We start from the raw sequence: 26,896 nt of genomic DNA, 5'->3' as shown, positions 1-26,896 counted from the left end.
GACCAGCCTGGCCAATATGGTGAAATGTCATGTCTACGAAAACTACAAAAATTAGCCTGGTGTGGTAGCACGCACCTGTAGTCCCAGCTTCTCAGGAGGCCGTCAGGAGAATCGCTTGTACCTGGGAGGTAGAGGTTGCAGTGGGCCAAGATTGAGGCCACTGCACTCCAGCCTGGGAAACAGAGTGAGACCATGTCTCAAAAAAAAAAAAACAAAAAATTCCCAGTGGTTATGTAGACCAGAGACTAACAAGAAACAATATTTTTATTTTCTTTCAGGAGTTACAGGCACATTACAATTTGAGAGTGAAACTAGATTTTGAAAGTTCATTATTTCTTCCAGTACAATAGAACAAATTAGCATTTTTGTAATAGAATGTAAATTCCCCAAGAGCAAGAATTTTTATGTTTCATTTACTGTATTATCCCAGGAAGCTACATGAATGTCCCTACAGGTAAATACTTGTTAATAAATGAATGCCTGGAGCAGAGTTTTGTGTACTGAACTTGCACCTTTATAAGGAAGATGAATATAGATATAGACATTACTTTTGCTGTAACAACCATTCTTAGCTACCTGAACAAGGCCTCATAATAGGCAGGGGAAAAGGGAGTATATAACAGGCTATGACCTAAAAGGCCTGCTATATGTTTTAGCTATTACAGTATACAGTGTGCTTTGAAATGAAAATTATCTGAAGTTGTAAAGCAGAACGCTTGGTGGCGCTGCAGGCTAAGAGTGAAAAACTGCAGAATCAGTGTCTCCTTAAAAGCTGTGCGGGTTTTCTGGCAGCTCGAAAAGGAAACACTTTTTCACTACTGGGGATAGAAGGTTTCAGAGAGGCACCCATCCCATGTCGGTAAATGTTAAAAAGAACTAACTCAAGATATTTAAATCAAGATAGCTGAGTTGGCTGTAAAACAATTATTTTGTGATTAAATACTGCATCTTTTGGACCCTGAGGAATGATGGAGACGCCGCTCCCCAAAGCACCAGAGAAAAGGCAAGTGACCGCCATTATTTTCTTACTACTGCTGTGGGAGGCGGGCAGCGCTACGATTAAGTATTCAGTTTTAGAAGAGAGGGACAGCGGCTCTTTTGTGGCCAACTTAGCAAAAGATCTGGGGCTGGGTGTAGGGGAACTGGCCGCGAGGGGCGCCCGGATTCTTTCCAAAGGGAACAAACAGTATTTGCAGCTCGAACGGAAGAGTGGGAATCTGCTCCTAAAAGAAAAATTGGACCGGGAAGAGTTGTGCGGTGACATAGATCCATGTATACTGCATTTCCAGATGTTACTGAAAAATCCGGTGCAGTTTGTTCAAGGTGAACTACAGCTCCAAGATGTAAATGACCATGCCCCAGAATTCTTGGAAAATGAAATCCTCCTGAAAATCTCTGAAGGCAGCCATCCAGGGACTTCATTTCCTTTGAAAATAGCTCAAGATTTGGACGTAGGTAGCAACACAGTTCAGAACTACTCAATTAGCACCAACTCTTATTTCCACCTTTTCACTCGCAATCACAGCGACGGCAAGAAATACCCAGAGCTCGTGCTGGATCAAGCGCTGGACCGCGAGGAGCAGCCCCAGCTCAGGTTAACCCTCACAGCGCTGGATGGTGGGTCACCGCCCAGAACTGGGACTTCCCAGGTTGTCATAGTGATTGTAGATATCAATGACAACGTCCCTGAATTTGCTCAGCGGCGCTACGAGGTGCAGGTCCCAGAGAACACCCCTATAGGTTCCCTTGTCATCACCGTCTCTGCCAGGGATTTAGATGCTGGGACCCACGGGGAGCTCTCCTACTCATTTTTTCAATACTCAAATCAAATCATTCAGGCCTTTGAAATAAACTCAATCACGGGAGAAATTAGATTAAAAAAGGCGCTGGATTTTGAGGAAATTCAATCTTATCACATGGAAGTTGAGGCCTCAGACGGTGGAGGTCTTTCAGGAAAATGCACCGTAGCCATAGAAGTGATGGATATAAACGACAACGCACCGGAACTTACCATGTCCTTACTCATCAGTGATATCCTGGAAAACTCCCCAGAAACAGTGGTCGCTGTTTTCGGAATTTCGGATCCGGACTCCGGGAACAATGGAAAAATGATGTGTTCCATCCAAGACCATCTCCCTTTCCTTCTAAAACCTACCTTAGAAAATTTCTACACTTTGTTAACAGAAGGAGCGCTAGACAGAGAGAGCAGGGCCGAGTACAACTTCACCATTACTGTCACAGACTTGGGGACACCCAGGCTGAAAACCGAGTACAACATAACCGTGCGGGTCTCCGACGTCAATGACAACGCCCCCGTCTTCACCCAAACCTCCTACACCCTGTTCGTCCGCGAGAACAACAGCCCCGCCCTGCACATCGGCAGCGTCAGCGCCACAGACAGAGACTCAGGCACCAACGCCCAGGTCACCTACTCGCTGCTGCCGCCCCAGGACCCGCACCTGCCCCTCGCCTCCCTGGTCTCCATCAACGCAGACAATGGCCACCTGTTTGCCCTCAGGTCGCTGGACTACGAGGCCCTGCAGGCTTTCGAGTTTCGCGTGGGCGCCACAGACCGCGGCTCCCCGGCGCTGAGCAGCGAGGCGCTGGTGCGCGTGCTGGTGCTGGACGCCAACGACAACTCGCCCTTCGTGCTGTACCCGCTGCAGAACGGCTCCGCGCCCTGCACCGAGCTGGTGCCCCGGGCGGCCGAGCCGGGCTACCTGGTGACCAAGGTGGTGGCGGTGGACGGCGACTCGGGCCAGAACGCCTGGCTGTCGTACCAGCTGCTCAAGGCCACGGAGCCCGGGCTGTTCTGCGTGTGGGCGCACAATGGCGAGGTGCGCACCGCCAGGTTGCTGAGCGAGCGCGACGCGGCCAAGCACAGGCTGGTGGTGCTGGTGAAGGACAATGGCGAGCCTCCGCGCTCGGCCACCGCCACGCTGCACGTGCTCCTAGTGGACGGCTTCTCCCAGCCCTACCTGCCTCTCCCTGAGGCGGCCCCGGCCCGGGCCCAGGCCGACTCGCTCACCGTCTACCTGGTGGTGGCGTTGGCTTCGGTGTCTTCGCTCTTCCTCTTTTCGGTGCTCCTGTTCGTGGCGGTGCGGCTATGCAGGAGGAGCAGGGCGGCCTCGGTGGATCGCTGCTCGGTGCCCGAGGGCCCCTTTCCAGGGCATCTGATGGACGTGAGTGGCACCGGGACCCTGTCCCAGAATTATCAGTATGAAGTTTACCTGGCAGAAAGCTCTGAGAGCCAGTTCAAGTTTCTTAAACCGATACTTCCCAACTTCTTGGGTGAAGGGACTGGTGGGGACAGCGAGGCAAACTCCAACTCCAGGAATCATTTTGGATTCAATTAGGAATCTGACAACAGGTCGTGATAAATCATAGAATTCACTATTCATCTGTAAGTTCCCAATTCTCTCATTCACGTAGAGTCACATATTCACACATTAGTAATGGCTGTCATATTTATAGCTATTTCAACCTGCCGGACTCTTTTCCATTCTCTTTAATTTTTGTTGTGGTGGTTGTCAGCTATGTTAGTTATAGCATGTGCACACAATAGCAGAGAAATGGTGTTTCCTATGGTTGCTGTTTTTGTTTGGTCAGATTTTGGAACTCACAGGTGTTTTCAGGTTCCCAATATTTGAACTTGTTCATTGATATGTTATGATTAAGAGAATAGTGTTTCAAACTTTCTGGTTATCATCAGCATGACTCTAAGTCTATTGCAAATCACAGCTTTTAGTTTAAAAAATAATTTTCATTTATGCAAAAATTTTAGTAATCTTGTAAATTGTTGCAATTCTGTTGTGTTGTTTCAAAAACACTACTCTTCCCTCAAATGAACCAATATTGTACCTAGGTGATGTTTTCTCTCCTGAATTTTTCCTTTCAAAATTGATATTTATAGACCATCGGCTGTTATTCTAAAGGATTCAACTCCTGTTACATGAAAGAATAATAGAAAAAAGGTTGGTTGACTTGTGATTGCTTTTTTTAAAATAATAAATGGCTTTGGTATGTAAATAATGATTCCCCTTCTTTTAAAGTAATATATAGCAGTGGCTCACACCTGTAATCCTAGCACTTTGGGTGGCCAAGGTGGGCGGATCACCTGAGGTCAGGAGTTCGAGACCAGCCTGGCCAACATGATGAAACCCCATGTCTACTAAAAATACAAAAATTAGCTGGGCGTGGTGGCAAGTGCCTGTAATCCTAGTTACTCGGGAGGCTGAGGCAGGAGAATCCCTTGTGCCTCGGAGGCGGAGGTTGCAGTGAGCTGAGATCATGCCACTGCAGTCCAGCCTGGGTGACAGAGAGAGACTCCATCTCAAAAATAAAGAAATAAATGAAGATAAAATATAATCATATGATTCAAACATACAGCAAGAACAAAAGAGAAAGCAAATTAACATCATTATTCCACCATCAGAACTAATTTCATTAAGTCAACATCATTCTAAAATATTTCAATGAATGTATATAAGAATAAAGTCATGGATGAAAATAATTTTATAAAATGGATCTATAATAAATTGATAGCTTCTGATAAAAATGATCAGATTTAATACAATAAAATGAAGTGTGAAACTATAGAACTTGCTTAAACTTTGATAAGTAGTCCCTATGAAGGTTAAAAAGCAAGATTAGATGCATATTAAGACATTAGCATTACTTAACTGCCTGCTTAAAAATGAGCAAATAAACATTTTATACCCTTTCTCCTCTTTCTTAACCTTACTTATCCTTTTTGTATTAAATATATATTACCTTATCAATATTTATAACATTTACAATGTATTTTGAAAGAATAGTTGCCATAATTGTTTATGCATTTCATACTTTTTTTTAGAGTTTCACTCAATTTTTTTTAGAGTTTCACTCATAGTTTTTAGAGTTTCACTCTTGTTGCCCAGGCTGGAGTGCAGTGGCGTGATCTCGGCTCATTGCAGCCTCCACCTCCTGGGTCCAAGCAATTCTGCTGCCTCAGCCTCCCAAGTACCTGGGATGACAGGCATGCGCCACCACGCCTGGCTAATTTTGTATTTTTAGTAGAGATGGGGTTTCACCATGTTGGTCAGGCTGGTCTCAAACTCCTGACCTCAGGTAATCCACCTGCCTTGGCCTCCCAAAGTGCTGGGATTACAGGTGTGAGCCACTGCACCTGGCCGGCATTTCACATTTTTTAAATTTTAATTTAAAAGTCATATAATGCTACTTTTCTCCAATTTTATTCAAGTCTGACTGCCCAGGGTAACCACTTTTGATGCTCTTATGTTTTCCCATATTTACTTCCCTATTTTTAAAATCACATATGCTTATAAAGTGCTTTTTCTCAAATCCCAGTTTTAGATATCCAGTTTTTAAGGGGTACACAAACAGACACACACACAACTCACACATTTCCTCTACCTAGCAATATCAAAATTCTGTTTAGATAATGTTTATATAATTGTCACCATAAAAATGTTACTTACACCTAAGCCTTAAGAGTAAAAGCAAAACGCCTCTTTTTTTTACCTTTAAGGTCATAATTGCCTTCTTTTTCAACTACTTTTCTATGTACATATTTTTAAATTATCCACAAATTTTGTAAAGCCTGAAGCTCCTAACTTAGGTTAAACTCATAAAGAAATTTATCAGTTCCATTCTTTTCTCCTGGAGCCATCCTGGAGCTATTCAGAGTCTTGTTCCATTGTACACTGTTTGCTCTCTAGACCTACTGCACAGCTGGCAGTTTGCTTTTCCCACTAACTTGGGAATTTATCTTCCTCTTCCATTTGATTTCCTCTTCTGGATTTTACATCTTCCTCTTGTTTGGTTTTCTCCCTTAACTGTCAGAAGAATATTTGGTAATAAATATTTTGATCGCTTGAATATAAAAATTTCAGATGTCAGAAACTCAAATGTCTATTTGAAGATTTTGTTGGGTGTGGAATTTTACGTTAGGAATTATTTGCTGCTAGTATTTTGAAGACATTCCTCTGTTGTCTTCTAATCACCAAAGTTGAGATATTACCCATTCTTTTCTGAGAAACTTTGTTTTCCTTCTAGATCCCTGATTCTCAACCAATGGCAATTCTGCCACCTTTGGTAAATGTCTGGCAATTATCAAACATTTGGCAATGTCTGGAAACATTTTTGATGGTCACAGTGCTGCCAACAGTGCTGGGGCTGAGAAACCCTACTCCAGATAAATTGAGGTTCTTGTATGTACCTCCAGTGTTCTAGAATTTCGTCATTGTGTCATACTGTAAGAATTTTGGTCATTTATTGCCCTAGTTACTCAATGAGACTAGCCAATCTTGAGACATGTTCTTCAGACTAGAACAGGATTGTTAGGGTTTTTTTTTTAATTAAAAAATTATTTCCCCTACTAAATGGTTTTTGGTTTTTTATTCTGCAATTTCTCTTAGTTGTATACTAACCTGGTTTGATATTTAATTTTTCTTACCCTTGTTCTATCTTCTGTCTTTGTTTTCCTGGATTCCAGTAAATTTCCTCTATGGCTAAATTTTAAGCTTTTGCTATCATAGTTTTACTTTCAAAAAGCTTTTTCTTGGTCTCTGCATATTTCTTTCTATAGTAGCCTTGCAGTTTTAAAATTCTTTGGTGAGATATAATTCATATACCATAATATTCACTTTTTAAAAAATTGAGTTTGGTGGTTTTTAGTATATTACAAGGGCTGTACAATTATTACCACTATCTAATTCCAGAACATTTTTCACATTTTCATCAGCACAAAAAAGAGACCTGGTACCCATAAGCAGTCACTCCCCATTCCCTCCTCCTTCCAGCCCCTGGAAACCACTAATCAACTTTATGTTTCTTTGGATTTGCCTGTTCTAGACATTTCATGTAAATTGAATCATAGAATATGTCTGGCTTCTTTCACTTAACATAATGTTTTCAAGGTTCATTCACATTACAGCATGCATCAGCACTTCATTCTTTTCTATGGCTAAATAATATTCCATTGTATGAATGTACCACATTTTGTTTGTTCATCAATTGGTGGGCATTTGGGTTTGTTTCCACTATTTGGCTATTATGAATAATGATGCTAGGAACATTCATGTATGAGTTTTTGTGTGAACATGTTTTCATTTCTCTTGGGTGTATACCTAGGAATGGAATTACTGGGTCAAACACTGACTCTATATAACTTTTTGAGGAATTGTCAAACTGTTTTCCAAAGTGACTATACCATTTTACATTCCTCTCAACAGTGTATGAGGGTTCCAATTTGTCTACATCCTCACCAACACTTATTTTGTGTTATAGCCATCTTAGAAGGTGTGAAGTAGTATCCTATTATGGTTTGAATTGCATTTCCCCAGTGACTAATCATGCTATATTTCTTTTCATATGCTTATTGTTCGAGTATCTTCTTTAAAGAAATGTATACTCAAATTCTTTGCCAGTTATCTAATCTAATTTTTTAATATTTTAATTGTTGAATGTTAGTAGTTCTTTATATATTCTGGATACTAGACTCTTATCAGATACATGATTTACAAATACTTTCTGCCATTCTGTGAATTGTGTTTTCACTTTATTGGTAGTGTCCTTTGAAGTAAAAAAGATTTTTAAAATTTTGATGAAGCCCAATTATGTATTGTTTTCTTTTTTTTGAGACAGAGCCTCGCTCTGTCGCCCAGACTGGATTGCAGTGGTGCAATCTCAGCTCACTGCAACCTCTGCCTCTTGGGTTCAAGTGATTCTCCTGCCTCAGCCTCCCGAGTAGCTGGGATTACAGGCGCCTGCCACCGCGCCTGCCACCACGCCTGGCTGATTTTTTTGTATTTTTGGTAGAGATGGGGTTTCACCATGTTGGCCAGGCTGGTCTCAAACTCCTGAACTCAGGTGATCCAGCCGTCTCAGCCTTCCAAAGTGCAGGGATTATAGGCGTGAGCCACCGTGCCCAGCGTATTTTTTCCTTTTATAAAATAAGGCTCTTAAAAGCTGATAAACATTGTATGTTTGGGTGGGACTAGTTGAGTGGTGGATCTCACCTTAGGGTAATGAAACAGGAAACATTTTATTTGGAGACAAAACGTCAATATCTGTAAGTCTTCTCTCTTGGGCTCACATTGTTCTTCAGAGAGGAATTCAATAAGGATGGGTAGGACGGAAGTTATTATAAACTTGACACCTAGCACTTTGTAAGCTCCTTGGTTTGAGAGAAAGTGTCTTAATTTTTTTTAACCCACTTTCTCACTAAGATCTCAGTCCTGCCCTAAGTTGTGCTGGTGTCCTTCAGTCCAGAGCCCTTCCTATTAAACCACTATGGATATTACACCTCCGATTTTCTGCCATGATGAGAAAAGGGAAAGTGCCTTGCTTCACTGACTAGGAAAGGAATTCTCAGATATAAGTACTCCTTATATAGATCTTCAGCCAATGTTGTTTCTAGCCTCTCCCTGGGTCCTCAGTCTGGATTATTACTTTGGCTAGATTTGATTTTCTTATTACCTTTCCTCCTTTTCATTTGAGAGCAAAAAGGAAAAAAAAAGAAAACTGTCAGTTACCAATTGTCTGTGTGCTTTGCATCTTCCAAAATTTTTGTGACTTCTCTCCCCTGCGGTTTATTCTTCTCCCATTATTTTTGTCTTTATAGCTTTGTTTATTTTAAACCCTTGCCCTCTATCATTTACATAAAGTTTCAGGAAAAAATTTGAGAAAAACTAGTGTGCTCAAACTAGAGTAAAATACAGTCCTTACTGCCAGTCATGTTGTGCTAGTTTTCCTGTACCTGAATCATTTATGTTGTTTTATCTCTTGATTTGCTTGATTTCATCAGATGTCAGTCTTTAGATAAGAGTTCATAGGTGCTGTATTTTTTTCACATGCTTGAGAAATACAATTTAGCTGGGTATAAAATTTTTCAATGGACTTTCTTTTCATCAAAGATTTGTTGACATTAAATATAACATTAGTTCTTCTATCATAGTTTCTACAGTCATCTATAAGTCACTTGATTTTTATCCTTAAGTAGTATTTTTTTCAATAAGAATTCATCAGTACTAGCACAAGGTTTAATGAATTCTTTCCTGTTTGCTGCATTGTTGTCTTTGTACTTGAGCAACAGCTTGGCTATGTGTAAAATAATTGAGCCATAATTTATTTCCCTCAGAATCTTGTAGACATTTCCATTCTGCTTTGGTATTAAATGTTGCTCAGGGAAAGTCTGAAACCTGTTTGCTTCACCTGTAGGTAACTTGTTTTCTATCCTTGAAATTCATTATCTTTATCAGATTATGTCTTGATTATGGTAATTACACATTACTTTTCCCTGGAACTCAGCGTGCCTTTTCAATCTGTTCATGAAGATATTTTCAAGTATATCACTTATTTATTTATATATGGTAAGTATATTTTGTTTTAAAATCTGCCTTATAGTTCTAATATCTGAAGTTTGTGTGGGCCTATACCTACTCTATTTTGTTTCTGCTCCTTCTCTTTCGTTATGTCTTTGTTTCTTTGTAGGTTGTGCATGGTTGATTGCCCTTGAAAATTTATTTGTGGGGTATCTACAAAGCCTAGGTTGCACACGTTCCATCTCCCAAAATGGATTTTCATTTGTTTCAGCCAGGACATTGGAAACACTATCAATAGTGGACCATCACAAATTAATTAAATGGCTTGAGGTTCCTTGCATCTCAACCTATGTATATTCAAAATACAAATACACAAGAGGGCCACGTGCAGTGATGTAGGCCTGTAGTCCGAGATACTCAGGAGGTTGAGGTGAGAAGATCACTTGAGCTCAGGAGTTCTATACTCACCTAGGCAGTAAAGTAAGACCCCATCTCAATACACACACACACACACACACACACACACCATACACACACCCAATATGTAGATACAACTTCCCAGGCATGTTTTTTTTCTTTTGCTTCTGCTCTGCTTAACACCAGGCAGACTTGGCCGGGCGCGGTGGCTCACGCTTGTAATCCCAGCACTTTGGGAGGCCGAGGCGGGCGGATCACGAGGTCAGAGATTGAGACCACGGTGAAACCCCGTCTCTACTAAAAATACAAAAAAAATTAGCTGGGCGTGGTGGCGGGCGCCTGTAGTCCCAGCTACTCGGAAAGGCTGAGGCAGGAGAATGGCGTGAACCTGGGAGGCGGAGCTTGCAGTGAGCCGAGATCGCGCCACTGCACTCCAGCCTGGGTGACAGAGCGAGACTCCGTCTCAAAAAAAAAAAAAAAAAAAAAAAAAAAAAAAAAAAAAAAAAACGAACACCAGGGAGACTTGTATATAATTCCCTGGAGTTGGAGGCTGAGGGCAGGTTTAGATTTGCTGGTGTTTACACTGTGTTTACATTATGGATGTATCCCTGAGGGGTCCCTTAATATGAAGAGGATCTTTCTATAATATGCTGCAATTGTGGTTACACCTGGGCCTTGATTTATATTTCTTTAATCCCACATAGCTTCAGATCAAAGCCTGTGTACAAATATTTTTAAATGCCCTGAGAGCATAAGAAGTTTTGTTGTTCTGATACTCTGTTTACCCCTCTCTTACAGGCTTCCATAAAAATTGGGCTTTTTCTGCCATTTTCTACTATGTTTTTGGCTCTTCATTAGTTTTGAAGTTTTTTCTTAAGTTTTGTCCATTATATTTTGTTTTCCTTAGGAGGGTCATATGAATTATCGATACTATCATTTTCAGAAATGACAGGCTCTGTCTAATGTTTATTCAACCTGAAGATTCCGTTTTTCCACCATTTCAATTATATATTAATTAGGCTACTTTTCCTTTGAATCCATTGAATCCAATGTTTCATCAACTGAGTACTCGGCTCAGACAATCAATAATCTCCCCTCTCCACTAGACAGTACTCTCTTCACAAAGAGGGCTCTTTATCTTATGGGCTTAGAAAAATATATACACAGCCATTCATTGCTTAATAGCAGAAATACATTCTGAAAGCTGTGTCATCAGGCAATTTCATTATTGCTCCAACATCATAGAGTGTACTTACACAAATCCAGATAATGTAGCCTACTATACACACCTAGATACCCAGTATATCCTATTGTTCCTAGGCTGCAAACCTGTATATCATGTTACTACTATACTGACTACTGTAGACAATTTATAACACAATGGTTAGTGTTTGTGTATCTAAACATAGAACAGATAATGCATTGCACTATGACATTACTATAGGTATGGCATCACTAGGCAACAAAAATTTTTCAGCTCCATTATGATCTTACAGGACCACCATTGTATATGCCATCCATGGTTGACCAAAAGTCATTATGCAGCACATGGCTGTATTGAAATAAATATAGGTGAATGAGTATTGAATAAAGTAATAAATAAATTTCAGTCTGTTATTTTATCTGGCTTAGTAAGCCTAAATATGATAACAAAATATTTTATTTCTTTTTTATAAAATGCCCACTTATTATTTAAAGTATTTGATACTTGCTTTGTTCACCTAACAATATGTCATTTAAAATATGTGACCCAGCTTTCATTTTTTTAAATTTATAATGTGATGTTGAGCCCTTTCTTATTTCTTTACAAATAATACATTTTTAAAACTAATTTTGACTTATAGTGTTACACATGAAGGGAGGATGAAAGATTTTTATTCACCTTCAGACCATGTTCTGCTTTTTAAAAAAGATATACATCAAATTTATCAAACACTTTTATCCTTAGTCTCGCAGGAGTACATCTGAAACTTTTTATTCTCCCCTATTCTTAAACTAAGTTGTGTTAGATTAAGGGACTAGTGCCTTAAAGGCTTGATGATTTTATGTTTTACAGTTTTTTTCTTTTACAAACTCTAATCAAGAGGCTCCTATTACTTATAATTTGAGTGAAGGAATAAAATTTTGAGTTTGGATGAATTATTCAGAGTTCAGGACAAAAAACCAAAAACCACTCTGTGTGTCTCTAACCAAAACCAAAAAAGATATCAGCTACAAGGACTTAGATGCTTATATAAAATCACTGGAAGAACTGGACAAGCAGAAATAAGAGAGTCAGCACTGAAAAGGTTTTGAAGGCATATGACCACAGCTGCAGCACAGGAATCAGGAAGATGCTACTGCTACTACCAAAACTGTTGCTCCCACAGTGCCCTCTCCCACCTCCAAAACTGATGGCTGCACACTTGCACAGAGTGTCTGGATGCCACAGTGGTCTCCAGTTCCCTAAGAAGGTGATGGCTAGACAGAGGAATGCTGACTTAGCTGCAAGCATTCATATCTTTCTGACTTTATTGGTGAACAGTGGGAGACAACCTTTGCCTGTATTCTAAGGCTCACGTGAAGGAATCTCATTGGTAAAACCTAATTTACATCCAGAATAATAATTCTAAGAAGTCTGGAAAATGGAGTTTTAAGCTTTCTAGACCCTGAATTTTAAAAAAATTTATAAAATGAAGTAGGAATGGATGGCATTTTCCAATAGCACACTGGGGAAACATTGTTTGTTCAAAAGGCCTTGTCCTAGCACTTGAATTAATTTCTCTATTGCTTCCTGGGCTTAGCTTTCGGTGGAACAGTAATTATTTTGGCTACAAGCCACACTGCCAATATGGAAAGAGACAGTCATATGTTCCTTTAATAACTGCTCTGAATTGGATAACTTTTTTGACCCTATCTGTTCCTAGTGGGCAGTTGGGGCAATAGGTCAGGTCTAAGTGGGTATGATATAGATGGCTACTTTAACCCAAATATACATTCTCCCCTTATTTATTACTAATATACATCTGATTTTAGCTGCTTATGTAGGTATGTGAGCTGTAGATTATATTCTTCAACCTCTCTTGCCAGGTGTCATCTTGTAACCACATTGTAAGCTGTGAGATAAAAGCACAAATGCCATGGAGTACCTTATGGAAATAATCTTTTAAAAAAATGAAAGCACACCCTTTCCTTCCTCTTTTTGTTGGCATGAATGCGGATGTAATGACTGGTTATTAGGCAGCTATACTGGACAATGAAGTAAAGGCCATGTCCTGAAGATAGCAAGTCAATGATGGAATGAGACTGGGTCCCAGATGCCATGGAGTGCATTTCAGCCACTAGGCTTCTTTTATATTTTGTTTAAGTCACTGTTATTATGGCTTTATCTGTAACTTCAAGCTAAATTGCTATAGAACATAGATCTATAAGTTATATAGAATATAATTCTAGCTGATATAAGAAGTTTCCTTAATAAAGTGATATTTAAGGTAAGAGTATAAGGATAAATAGAGAAAAATGTAAGACATGCATATTTTAGAAATCAAGGTTTATTGAGAAAAGAGGGACAAAGTAAATGACTCAAGAATCAAAACAAGAATTTTTAAAAATAAGGAAAATAAAAGGAATGAATTAAAAATATAAAAGCATAAATTGATTAAATAGAATAAAACCACATAATATTTGACCAATTAAACAAAAAGCGAAGGATATTTTAGGTTCTATATATAATTGATGCATGAGACATGCACCTTTCATTTGGCTCCCTCTAAAAATGCACTAAGAAAATGTGAACAGATATTTTCAGAAACATAAACTTAATAAGGATGAAGAGAATAACGTAGGAGACAACAGGGAAAACTCTTAGAAGTTGGAAAACAGATGAATGATTTAGTAGATCTGACAAATCAACTACCAGTTGTGAAGTGGGAAGAGCTGAGAATCAATCCTGTTCAGACTGTGGGACTAGAATAAATTCTGTTTAGATGGTTGGACATATAGAGGCATCTGAAATGTCAATCCTAGTTGCTCATGCCAAATAAGAAGGATTGTGTTAAAGATCCCTGTAAAGCAGTTAAATCTCTAGCAGTTAAATCACATTTCCCCATTCCAGTCACTGAGTAACCTACCTACCTCCTTGACGCTAACATAAGTCTGGAGTTTTATTTTCTGATGAGTGCAAAAAGGAGGGTTATTATATGAGAGGTTCTGCCAACAAAATGGAGGGCATGGGTAATATGGGTAGCAAAAGTAAGTAACCATCTAAATATTGAATTCTGGTTGATTGTTAAAATGCTGTGATAGTCATTAGAACCAATTACAAATATTTTGGTTCTCCCCTTCTTGGACATATGGTAGAATTTCAATTCTATTTCTGTTTAAAATTATGTGTAGCCATGTAATTTCCTTTGGCTAATAAAATGTGAGAAGTAACATATATCCGTTCTGGGCTGAAGTTTTTGGAGGCACAGTTTAACACATTTTCTTTTCCCACTACAGTGATCACGGAAGTATATGTGAAGATGGAATCTCCACAAGTTTAGATCCTTGACTGACTGCTGTAAGGAGGGCCCCAGGCTGAACTGTATAGGATATATAGTATAAGAAAGAAATCTGGCCGGGCGCGGTGGCTCACGCTTGTAATCCCAGCACTTTGGGAGGCCGAGGCGGGCGGATAATGAGGTCAGGAGATCGAGACCACGGTGAAACCCCGTCTCTACCAAAAATACAAAAAATTAGCCGGGCGTGGTGGCGGGCGCCTGTAGTCCCAGCTACTCGGAGAGGCTGAGGCAGGAGAATGGCGTGAACCCTGGAGGCGGAGCTTGCAGTGAGCCGAGATCGCGCCACTGCACTCCAGCCTGGGTGACAGAGCAAGACTCCGTCTAAAAAAAAAAAAAAAAAAAAAAAAAGAGAAATCAACTTTCTTTTTTTTTTTTTTTTTGAGACGGAGTCTTGCTCCGTCCAGGCTGGAGTGCAGTGGCGCAATCTCGGCTCACTGCATCTCGACTCACTCCGCCTCCCGGGTTCACGCCATTCTCCTGCCTCAGCCTCCCCGAGTAGCTGGGACTACAGGCGCCCGCCACCACACCCGGCTAATGTCTTGTATTTTTAGTAGAGAAGGGGTTTCACTGTGTTAGCCAGGGTGGAAGAAACCAACTTTCATTGTGTTGAGATTTGGGGAAGTTGTTTCGTGTTGAAGCATAACTTAGCCTATCCTGATGCAAAACTGTACTCCTCTTTGCCCACTTAATCCTTCACCTTTTTCAATCTATATCTTTTCCTTTTGGATAGGGGATTTTAAAGAGTGTGGTAACCTGGCCAGTCCAACTGGAAAGACCTAATCACACTGACACTGAGGTTTCCCCATCCATCAGTGCTCCCAGTTCACTTTAGAATGAAAAATCAAGGTGGACAAGCATTACCAACCTACTCAGAGCCATCACTCAGCTCTGTAGTCTCCCAAACTAAATTAAGAGCAAACACATGAAGAAAGTTTCTGAAAGGGCATACAGAAGTTAAAGAAAAGCAAAGAGTAAAAAGGTAACTTGGAGAAAATGGAAAGTCTGCAGCAAGAAGAAAACTTGGGGGAAAAGCGATTATTAATATCATCAGATGAAAAAAGAAGTTATTGCATCTAAGAAATAAGTCCAAAAGAGAGCTCTTTAAATGAAAGAGAAAGGTCTAGGAAAATACCAACCCAATAAAGAAATAAAAATCTCAATATAAGGGCTTGAAGATAAACTTCAGAAAATGTTCTAGAAAATACTGCAAAAATATTTTAAAATGGCAAGTAGGAGAGAAAAAAATAAAGAAATTAGAGAACCGTACCAGAGGTCTAACACCTGAATTATAGAAATTCTAAGGAATGGGAGTTGGATTATTAATGAAATAATTTAAGGAGATTTCTAAGAGCAGGAGGAAATTAGTTTCCTAGATGAAATGTCTCATCAATTTTACTGTACAGTGGATGGAAAATAACCCCAAACCAAAACATATAATTGGTTAATTTTAAAGTGCTTGGGACAATGACAAAACACTACAATGAAAAATAAAAATGTAGGTGACATATAGAGAGAAGAAAGAAGATTAGCTTTAGACTTCTTAGCAAACAGATTGGTTTGGAAAGCTCATTGATAAAACAAAAATTCAGAAGAAAAATTATTTTCAACCTAAAACTCTATACTTAGTCAAACTACTAATCAAGTTTGAGGGTAGAATAAAGACATTTTAGTACATTTAAGATCACAAAAACGTTAAACTCTGAAACATCCTTCTCTGAAAACTACTGGAAGATATCTATCAAAATGAGAACCTAATTCAAGACAGGAGAAGACAGAAGAAACAGAAACTAGAAGATCCAAAACAGGACAGAAGTGAAATGAATCTCCAGGTGGTGTTGAAGGATGATCCCAGGATGACAACTGAGTCTCAGGCATAATGAACAACTAGTCCAGTAACGAGTTGTTTGACTCAAGAGACAGGGATTTTGAAGGATATCATTAGCAATTCTCTTAACATTGTATCATCTTTTCAATCATGTGAACCTATTGGAGGATGTGATCTAGTAATGCCATAGAGTAAACTGAAAAAGGGCAAGTTATAAAATCCCAGAAATAGCAAACACATCCAGAATAAAAGGCAAAGTATTCCAAGAATGACAGCAAAGAAAAAATCCAGAATGATAGCTGTGCAGTAGGCATAGCAAGCAACTACCCAATTTAAAGAAAAATTGAAGTCTCAGGAGGAACGGAAATGACTATGGGGAAAATTGTACTGACAGGCAATTGTATCTGTGGGATGAATAAGTGATAGGGATAAAAAAATCAAGTAAATGAAAAGGCAAGACAATTGATAACTTCATGAAAAAATTGAAAAAGAAAATATAATTAATACACAATAATGTTCCCAATATGTAGTAAGTAGAAGAAAATCTAAAATACCTAAAAAGTAATCTAACATAATAAAGAGTCAATTGATAATTTCTAAAATTAATTAATCAAAATATATCAGAAAACAGATTAGTGACCGAAGAGATAACTAAAAGAGTTTTAAAATGGCTACCTCTTAGGAGGGGAACTAAGAAAAGTGAGGAGGAAAAGGGCAGAACAAGCCTCTTAGTGCTATTTAATTTTGGACCAAGGTCATATATTATTTCGAAAAAAATGCATTTCAAAATATCAGTAAAGTAGAGCTCTTGCAAGTCTCACCAAGAATAAAAAGGAGTTAAAATGCTAAACATCACTAATAAAAATAGGGATACAATTAAAGGTAAATAACACAATGAAAACAATGCCAAGAAATTTGCAAACTAGATAAAATGATTTTCAAAATAAAATGCAAGTTACTTAAAAATACAAAACCTGAACCGATTAATAACCAAAGGTAAAATGTAAATGGTAGTCACTGATCTACTGCAAGTGAAGTCACCAAACCCAACCAGTTTAAAAAGCAAGCTGGAATTAAGCATGTAGAAACATATAATAATATAATTATTAAAACTATTGTATAAAATAGATAAAAAGCTCCTTAACACATTCTACGATGCCAGTATAATAGTTTAATACCAAAGCCATAAAAGGCAAACACCCACTAGGAAAACAACATTAACTAGAAAAATCCTGAAACCATGTTGACACATCATATCTACCTGTGCACTAAAACAATAATACATTATGGTTAAATGTCATTTATATCAATAACTCAATAATTTAGAAACTAAAGAATAAATGTATTATTTCAACAGCTATCAAAAATCACTTCAAAATATGAAAGAATAAAAAGAAAACTTTCTTGATTCAAAAAAGGAATATTTACCCCAAATTGAGATCAACCATCATATTTGAAGATGAAATGCTAGAAACACTTCCACAAATGCAAGATTGACCAACTTGCTACTACTAATTTTAAGAATATTCATTGGATATTGGAGATTCTAGCCACTGAAATTATAGATGAACAATAATTTCTATGTAATACCTAAAGCAGGTGAAGGATGAAGGTTGGGTTTGGGGGAGGCAGAAAGTGTTCCAAGAAGTATCACGGGTAAAGAGTTAAGACCTGGAAAGTGGAATAATTGTTTAATTCACAAGAAATTGGAAAAAGGTCAATTATTCTGCCATATTCACATTATTATTGTTAAATACTTTACAAATAAATAAAATGTCCCCAACCAATATTTGTTGACTTCAAGGAGGAGGCTTCATTTTCTCATATATATTTTTTACTATTCATTTTTAAAATAGGAAGTTTTCTTAGGATTTCGGTGGGGAGTCAGAGTTTAGTTTCATGCCCCTAGATTTAAGAAGACAATAAATTAATTCTTCTACGAATCCAGATTATCACAGGGGAAAACGACATCAGCTATTACTTACTAGCATTACTGTGACCATTCGAGGATAAAGATGGAATGAAACAGCAAAGATACCGGGGACAAATCATTCTTGTTGCAGAATTCCTTCAATCCGCCATCTTTTTGTTCTGGTCTTGATAACGGGAATAACATCCACAAAACGCAAGGTGGCGCTGCTGGCTAAAAAGAGAGAGAAAAATAACTTCACAAAGAAAGGGTGTTACAGATTCCAGAGTAAAGAGGAAATCTGAAGAGAAAAGCATAGGAAAGGAAACGGTGGTAATAGGAATTGGGGTAAAGTGAGGATCCTTCCCCACAAACATTGCTATTATTCAGCTCATTTCAAAGGATTCGGCTGCTGCCATTTGTGAGAGCCGCTGGAGGCTGAGTGGAAGTCATTTTGAAAGACTGATCCAAGGAAGAATGGAGGCCAGAGTGGAGCGTGCTGTGCAGAAAAGGCAAGTCTTATTTCTTTGTGTATTTCTGGGGATGTCTTGGGCTGGCGCCGAACCGCTTCAGTATTTTGTGGCGGAGGAAACCGAGAGAGGCACCTTTCTTACCAACTTGGCAAAAGACCTAGGGTTAGGGGTAGGGGAACTGAGAGCCCGGGGAACTAGAATTGTTTCAGACCAGAACATGCAATTTTTACTGCTCAGTTCGCTTACTGGTGATTTACTTCTAAATGAGAAATTGGACCGAGAGGAACTGTGTGGCCCCAGAGAGCCCTGTGTGCTGCCTTTCCAGTTGTTATTGGAAAAACCTTTTCAGATTTTCCGTGCTGAACTATGGGTCAGAGACATCAATGATCACTCTCCAGTATTTCTAGACAGAGAGATTTCCTTGAAAATATTAGAAAGTACCACGCCAGGGGCGGCATTTCTCCTAGAGAGTGCGCAGGATTCAGATGTTGGAACCAACAGCCTGAGTAACTACACCATCAGCCCCAATGCCTACTTCCATATTAATGTCCATGATAGCGGGGAGGGGAATATCTATCCCGAATTGGTGCTGAATCAAGTGCTGGATCGGGAAGAGATACCAGAGTTCAGTTTAACCCTCACCGCTTTAGATGGCGGCTCTCCTCCTAGATCAGGGACCGCCCTCGTGCGCATCCTGGTTCTAGACATAAATGACAACGCCCCTGATTTTGTGCGGTCGCTCTACAAGGTGCAGGTGCCCGAAAATAGCCCCGTTGGTTCCATGGTTGTCTCCGTGTCAGCCAGAGATTTAGATACCGGAAGTAATGGGGAAATAGCCTATGCATTTTCTTATGCCACTGAAAGAATTCTCAAAACGTTTCAAATCAATCCAACATCTGGCAATCTTCATCTTAAAGCGGAATTGGACTATGAGGCAATTCAAACTTACACATTAACTATTCAGGCCAAAGATGGCGGCGGGCTTTCTGGAAAATGCACTGTGGTGGTTGAGGTAACAGATATAAACGATAATCGACCCCAGCTGCTCCTGTCTTCACTTACTAGCCCAGTTGAAGAAAACTCACCCGAGACAGTCGTGGCTGTTTTTAGGATTAGAGACAGAGATTCCGGGAACAATGGAAAGACAGTGTGCTCCATCCAGGAAGATCTCCCCTTCATCCTGAAGCCATCTGTAGAGAACTTCTATACTCTGGTAGCAGAGAAACCTTTGGATCGAGAGAGGAACACTGAGTACCACATCACCATCACCGTCACCGACTTGGGGACACCCAGGCTGAAAACAGAGTACAACATAACCGTGCTTGTCTCTGACGTCAATGACAACGCCCCCGCCTTCACCCAAACCTCCTACACCCTGTTCGTCCGCGAGAACAACAGCCCCGCCCTGCACATCGGCAGCGTCAGCGCCACAGACAGAGACTCAGGCACCAACGCCCAGATCACCTACTCGCTGCTGCCGCCCCAGGACTCGCACCTGCCCCTCGCCTCCCTGGTCTCCATCAACGCAGACAACGGCCACCTGTTCGCCCTCAGGTCGCTGGACTACGAGGCCCTGCAGGCGTTCGAGTTCCACGTGGGCGCCACAGACCGCGGCTCCCCGGCGCTGAGCAGCGAGGCGCTGGTGCGCGTGCGGGTGCTGGACGCCAACGACAATTCGCCCTTCGTGCTGTACCCGCTGCAAAACGGCTCCGCGCCCTGCACCGAGCTGGTGCCCCGGGCGGCCGAGCCGGGCTACCTGGTGACCAAGGTGGTGGCGGTGGACGGCGACTCGGGCCAGAACGCCTGGCTGTCGTACCAGCTGCTCAAGGCCACGGAGCCCGAGTTGTTCTGTGTGTGGGCGCACAATGGCGAGGTGCGCACCGCCAGGCTGCTGAGCGAGCGCGACGTGGCCAAGCACAGGCTGGTGGTGCTGGTCAAGGACAATGGCGAGCCTCCGCGCTCTGCCACCGCCACGCTGCACGTGCTCCTGGTGGACGGCTTCTCCCAGCCCTACCTGCCTCTCCCTGAGGCGGCCCCAGCCCAGGCCCAGGCCGACTCGCTCACCGTCTACCTGGTGGTGGCGTTGGCCTCGGTGTCTTTGCTCTTCCTCTTCTCGGTGCTCCTGTTCGTGGCGGTGCGGCTGTGCAGGAGGAGCAGGGCGGCCTCGGTGGGTCGCTGCTCGGTGCCCGAGGGCCTCCTTCCAGGACATCTGGTGGACGTGAGCGGCACCGGAACCCTGTCCCAGAGCTACCAGTATGAGGTGTGTCTGACTGGAGGTTCCGGGACAAATGAGTTCAAGTTTCTGAAACCAGTTATCCCCAACCTGCTACCCCAGAGCACAGGCAGGGAAGTGGAAGAAAATCGCCCATTTCAGAATCAGTTGGGTTTCTGATAAAGAATGAAAACTAAATCCGCGTCTGTGAATACATTTCTGATTAGCAACTTATTGTGAGGTGCCCGTAAGGGAGTGTCTTTACATCATTTCAAATATGTACTCTTGAAGTCAAGAAATAAATTTCTATACATAGAATAGGATCCTGATTTAGTACCAAGAACCCTTCACAAAGCATGAAATGTATATGTGTAATGTTTTATGTCAAACAATTATGCTTAATATACAGTCTATTAAATGTAAGTCTTGTTTGAGATATTTTCAATTGCTTTCCATTGTCTTCAATCTCTACTGAGACTTTCTGAGTTGATTAGAATGCTGTATGAGTGTACCTACCCTAGTCTCAGAAGCATAAACTGTAGAGTGTCTTTTTAAGCATTTTTTAGAAATGCTTTTAATGCATCATACGCTATTTTAACACTTTTAATCTGAGAAGAAGCATATGAGGCATGGTATTTTAGGAATGAACAAATAGATGGTCTTAGAGATTCAGTAAGTTCACTAAGGTCCACTAACTAATAAGTGACAAAACAGAGCATCCATCCTAGATCTGTCTGACTCTGGGTCGGTGACCCTGCTCCAATTCCATACTGTTTTCTGTCATTAGATATTACCTGGCAAGTTTCTGCCTAATTAAGGAGAAGTCTTTTATCATATTTATACTGCTGTTCAATCTTTTCTATATTTAGAAATAATAATATACATATTTATCTATGGTTTTATTTTCTTATACACCAAAAGTCCTGCTTTTCTGGGTCAATTTTCAACTATTATTACTAATGCTCTGATCTGTCCAAACTCAAGTGAAAAACAAAATTGAAAGGGCAACCTGTGCCTTCTCCTTGTCTTCAGAACATATGACTTTCATTTCCCAGAAAAAAGATTAATGGTCCTGAGTAGGAATATTACCTAATTTTGATTGCATCATTAGTTAATTATTTTCTTCACATTGTAGATTTTCTGCAGTCACCCATACTTAACATTTGTAATACATTTTCGTGATTTGAAAGTTTGTTTTTGAAAGTTTTCTATTAATTATAGTGCACTATTGAATCAGGAAAATTTAAGAAAAAGAGTAGTTAGTTTTAAATGCACAGTATCAAAGAGAAACATAGATGATCATTAAATTTTTAGAAATTCTCGGAAGTTAAGGAGAAGCACTGTTTTTTATAAAAATTTACAACTGATTTTTATTTTTAAAATATCTAGATAATTTTTGCGTGGTTGTGTTCTGAAAATATTATAAACTAGTGCTGGTAACTCTAATAAAGGTAGTATTACTATATATCACTGGTGGGATAGAATCTAAAGGCAAAGAAAACCTCACAGCAGTAAAATCTTAAAATGCTTTCATGGTCTTAGGGTAAAATTATCTAATTTCTCCAACAAATAAATGGCATGAAAAACAGGAGGAGAGGCCGGGCGCGGTGGCTCACGCTTGTAATCCCAGCACTTTGGGAGGCCGAGGCGGGCGGATCACGAGGTCAGGAGATCGAGACCACGGTGAAACCCCGTCTCTACTAAAAATACAAAAAATTTAGCCGGGCTTGGTGGCGGGCGCCTGTAGTCCCAGCTACTCGGAGAGGCTGAGGCAGGAGAATGGCGTGAACCCGGGAGGCGGAGCTTGCAGTAAGCCCAGATCGTGCCACTGCACTCCAGCCTGGGCAACAGAGCGAGACTCCGTCTCAAAAAAAAAAAAGAAAAAAAGAAAAAGAAAAACAGGAGGAGAGAAGTCTACAGTAGGAAAGATCTTATGAGATCTACCAATCAAATGTAATGTGTGGATCTTGTCTGGATCTTCATTCAAACATCAGCAATGACTTTGAAACACTTGGAAGAGTTTGAATATAGATGGGTATTAAGTAATATTAACTTAATTTTTTAGGTATAATAATGGCATTGTATTTAAGGTTATTTTTAGAGTCACTTAAAGTTATTATGCATTTAAAGAAATGTATAATGAAGTATTTGTGGGTGAAAATTCAGTTTGTCTGGAATGTAAAGATGTTGGAGGGATAGAGTCAAGAATTATGGAAAGACATTGATAATAGTTGATGCTAGTACTGAGTAATTGCAGGTTAATTTTACTCTTCTCCTTTTATGAGATATGAAAAATATCAAAATAAAAGCTTTTTAAAATTGATGCTATTAGAAGAGAAGTAGAGGTAACAAAAAAGGACACACTTCCCCAGAAACAAAATCACCACTGCTGTTACAGATTTTGTTTCTATTTAGACAAGCTCTCCAGCCTTTCCTTCTTTGTTTACCTTCACTGTTTGACATAACTTCTCTACCTGAGATAGTCATGTTCCTGTACTATTCTACCATGTAATTTTGAGGTGTTTTTCTAGTTATAGCAATGGATTTATGCAGAGTCACCTACCTGGTGGTATCAAATTGCCATGTACCGGGTATATAGTTTATTTTTAAGGTTAATCTCTCTTTGAATCAGTTTCCTCATGTGTAAGGTGGGGAATTCACAACAGCCCTATGTGGCAGGTGCTACTATTATCCTCATTTTACAGATGAGGAAATTAAAGCAGAGAGATTAAATAATTTGTTCGAGGTTCACAGCTACTAATTATTCCTATGGTTCATGGAAATAAAACTATAAAGATCTAAATGTTGCCCATGTTAACTACAACTATATTTGAAATTCTTTTTGCCAAGCTAGACTGTTACCTAAATATTTCCTTTTTTGCCCAAAACTCAGTTAGCATTGTTGAAAGACTAATGTAATTTCTCCTTCAGGCAGTTGTCTGCTCAGTAACGTCCGGCGATATTAACGGTGGTGGTGTAACTTTACATAGTCCCAGGGTACATACAGGCAGAGTTGGGAATATTAACATCTATCATCATCCCACAAAATGTAAGATCCTGTGAGGACGCATGGTGGCGCTGCAGGATAAGAACGTACAAACCGGAACGGCAGCTGCAGCTCCATTAACTGGCAAAAAGCAGCAGAACCTGGAAGTCCGCAGGAAGCTTGGATGCCAAAGGGATGACGGCGGGGTCCTCTGGAGAGGACTACTCACTGGAATATTTCTGAGGTAGCTGTGGAATAACCACAGCCTCAGATACTGGGGACTTTACATTCCCACAGAACCGTCCTCCCAGGAAGCTGAATCCAGCAAGAACAATGGAGGCCAGCGGGAAGCTCATTTGCAGACAAAGGCAAGTCCTTTTTTCCTTTCTCCTTTTGGGCTTATCTCTGGCGGGCGCGGCGGAACCTAGACGCTATTCTGTGGTGGAGGAAACTGAGGGCAGCTCCTTTGTCACCAGTTTAGCAAAGGACCTGGGTCTGGAGCAGAGGGAATTCTCCAGGCGGGGGGTTAGGGTTGTTTCCAGAGGGAACAAACTACATTTGCAGCTCAATCAGGAGACCGGGGATTTGTTGCTGAATGAGAAATTGGACCGTGAGGATCTGTGCGGTCACACAGAGCCCTGTGTGCTACGTTTCCAAGTGTTGCTAGAGAGTCCCTTCGAGTTTTTTCAAGCTGAGCTACAAGTAATAGACATAAACGACCACTCTCCAGTATTTCTGGACAAACAAATGTTGGTGAAAGTGTCAGAGAGCAGTCCTCCTGGGACTACGTTTCCTCTGAAGAATGCTGAAGACTTAGACGTAGGCCAAAACAATATTGAGAACTATATAATCAGCCCCAACTCCTATTTTCGGGTCCTCACCCGCAAACGCAGTGATGGAAGGAAATATCCAGAGCTGGTGCTGGACAAAGCGCTGGACCGAGAGGAAGAAGCTGAGCTCAGGTTAACACTCACAGCACTGGATGGTGGCTCTCCGCCCAGATCTGGCACTGCTCAGGTCTACATTGAAGTTGTGGATGTCAACGATAATGCTCCTGAATTTGAGCAGCCTTTCTACAGGGTGCAGATCTCTGAGGACAGTCCAGTAGGCTTCCTGGTTGTGAAGGTCTCTGCCACGGATGTAGACACAGGAGTCAACGGAGAGATTTCCTATTCACTTTTCCAAGCTTCAGATGAGATAAGCAAAACTTTTAATGTCGATTTCTTGACAGGAGAAATTCGACTAAAAAAACAACTCGATTTCGAAAAACTTCAGTCCTATGAAGTCAATATCGAGGCGAGAGATGCTGGAGGCTTTTCTGGAAAATGCACCGTTCTGATTCAAGTGATGGATGTGAATGACCATGCCCCAGAAGTTACCATGTCTGCATTTACCAGCCCAATACCTGAGAACCAGCCTGAAACTGTGGTTGCACTTTTCAGTGTTTCAGATCTTGATTCAGGAGAAAATGGGAAAATAAGTTGCTCCATTCAGGAGGATCTACCCTTCCTCCTGAAATCTTCTGTGGGGAACTTTTACACCCTACTAACAGAGACACCACTAGACAGAGAAAGCAGAGCCGAGTACAACGTCACTATCACCATCACTGACTTGGGGACACCCAGGCTGACAACACACCTCAACATGACCGTGCTGGTCTCGGACGTCAATGACAACGCCCCCACCTTCACCCAAACCTCCTACACCCTGTTCGTCCGCGAGAACAACAGCCCCTCCCTGCACATCGGCAGCGTCAGCGCCACAGACAGAGACTCAGGCACCAACGCCCAGGTCACCTACTCTCTGTTGCCGCCCCAGGACCCGCACCTGCCCCTCGCCTCCCTGGTCTCCATCAACGCAGACAACGGCCACCTGTTTGCCCTCATCTCGCTGGACTACGAGGCCCTGCAGGCTTTCGAGTTTCGCGTGGGCGCCACAGACCGCGGCTCCCCGGCGCTGAGCAGCGAGGCGCTGGTGCGCGTGCTGGTGCTGGACGCCAACGACAACTCGCCCTTCGTGCTGTACCCGCTGCAAAACGGCTCCGCGCCCTGCACCGAGCTGGTGCCCCGGGCGGCCGAGCTGGGCTACCTAGTGACCAAGGTGGTGGCGGTGGACGGCGACTCGGGCCAGAACGCCTGGCTGTCGTACCAGCTGCTCAAGGCCACGGAGCCCGGGCTGTTCGGCGTGTGGGCGCACAATGGCGAGGTGCGCACCGCCAGGCTGCTGAGCGAGCACGACGCGGCAAAGCACAGGCTGGTGGTGCTGGTCAAGGACAATGGTGAGCCTCCGCGCTCGGCCACCGCCACGCTGCACGTGCTCCTGGTGGACGGCTTCTCCCAGCCCTACCTGCCTCTCCCGGAGGCGGCCCCGGCCCAGGCCCAGGCCGACTCGGTCACCATCTACCTGGTGGTGGCGTTGGCCTCGGTGTCTTCGCTCTTCCTCTTTTCGGTGCTCCTGTTCGTGGCGGTGCGGCTGTGCAGGAGGAGCAAGGCGGCCTCAGTGGGTCGCTGCTGGGTGCCTGAGGGCCCCTTTCCAGGACATCTGGTGGACGTGAGCGGCACCGGGAGCCTGTCTCAGAACTATCATCAGTACGAGGTGTGCCTGGCGGGAGGCTCAGGGACGAATGAGTTCCAGTTCCTGAAACCAGTATTACCTAATATTCAGGGCCATTCTTTTGGGCCAGAAATGGAAGAAAACTCTAACTTTAGGGATGGCTTTGGTTTCAGCCTTCAGTTAAAGTAATTGTTTTCATATTATATATTTTAATTTTTATGATCAATTCAAAGTAATTGTTTTCTGTCAACATAGCATAAATTTTAAATTACACTAAATTTGCCCATAGTATTTGTCTTGTTTTCACTGTTTTAAAAAATGATACTCATCTTCTCTTCATTAGTATATCCAGTGGACTCTAATCATAATTCTTTAACAGTGCACTTTTAATTAAAATGTACATAGTAAAATGCACAGATCTGAAGTGAAGAAATTAATGTAACTGATCTTTTTAAGCCTTTATTTTTTTATTTCTAATCTAGCTAAAATTTAGTTAAAAGTGGTGTAGAGAATGTTTTACATTTATTGCCTTTTAAATGTTTCCCCATATCCTAAGGGAGTTGACATATTATCCCCTTTTTTAAATATGAGAAAACTGAGGCTTAGAAAGGTAACTTGGCTGTGAGCAGTGGCTCACACCTGTAATCACAACAC

General features: G+C 41.3%; 3 protein-coding genes across 3 annotated transcripts; all 3 read left to right on the top strand.

Moving 5' to 3' along the window:
* Positions 1–234: 234 nt before the first annotated feature.
* Positions 235–4,029, top strand: LOC100586394 (protocadherin beta-17). The gene has a single exon (XM_003266507.3). It carries the CDS (start codon positions 966–968, stop codon positions 3,354–3,356), a length of 2,391 nt encoding a protein of 796 aa, XP_003266555.2. The 5' UTR covers positions 235–965; the 3' UTR covers positions 3,357–4,029.
* Positions 4,030–16,808: 12,779 nt separating this feature from the next.
* Positions 16,809–21,145, top strand: PCDHB7 (protocadherin beta 7). The gene has a single exon (XM_004092885.3). The coding sequence runs from the start codon at positions 18,496–18,498 to the stop codon at positions 20,881–20,883; it is 2,388 nt and encodes a 795-aa protein (XP_004092933.2). The 5' UTR covers positions 16,809–18,495; the 3' UTR covers positions 20,884–21,145.
* A 1,854-nt stretch (positions 21,146–22,999) lies between these two features.
* Positions 23,000–26,862, top strand: PCDHB8 (protocadherin beta 8). The gene has a single exon (XM_004092880.3). It carries the CDS (start codon positions 24,023–24,025, stop codon positions 26,429–26,431), a length of 2,409 nt encoding a protein of 802 aa, XP_004092928.2. The 5' UTR covers positions 23,000–24,022; the 3' UTR covers positions 26,432–26,862.
* The last annotated feature ends 34 nt before the right edge of the window (positions 26,863–26,896 follow it).

The sequence above is a fragment of the Nomascus leucogenys genome, chromosome 2 (assembly GCF_006542625.1).
Source record: "Nomascus leucogenys isolate Asia chromosome 2, Asia_NLE_v1, whole genome shotgun sequence".
Taxonomy (NCBI): Eukaryota; Metazoa; Chordata; class Mammalia; order Primates; family Hylobatidae; genus Nomascus; species Nomascus leucogenys.
This window is presented reverse-complemented; position numbering and strand designations above follow the sequence as displayed.

Excerpts from the sequence above, each read along its gene's own strand:
- LOC100586394 (XM_003266507.3), top strand. The coding sequence starts at position 966 with ATGATGGAGACGCCGCTCCCCAAAGCACCAGAGAAAAGGCAAGTGACC.
- PCDHB7 (XM_004092885.3), top strand. The coding sequence starts at position 18,496 with ATGGAGGCCAGAGTGGAGCGTGCTGTGCAGAAAAGGCAAGTCTTATTT.
- PCDHB8 (XM_004092880.3), top strand. The coding sequence starts at position 24,023 with ATGGAGGCCAGCGGGAAGCTCATTTGCAGACAAAGGCAAGTCCTTTTT.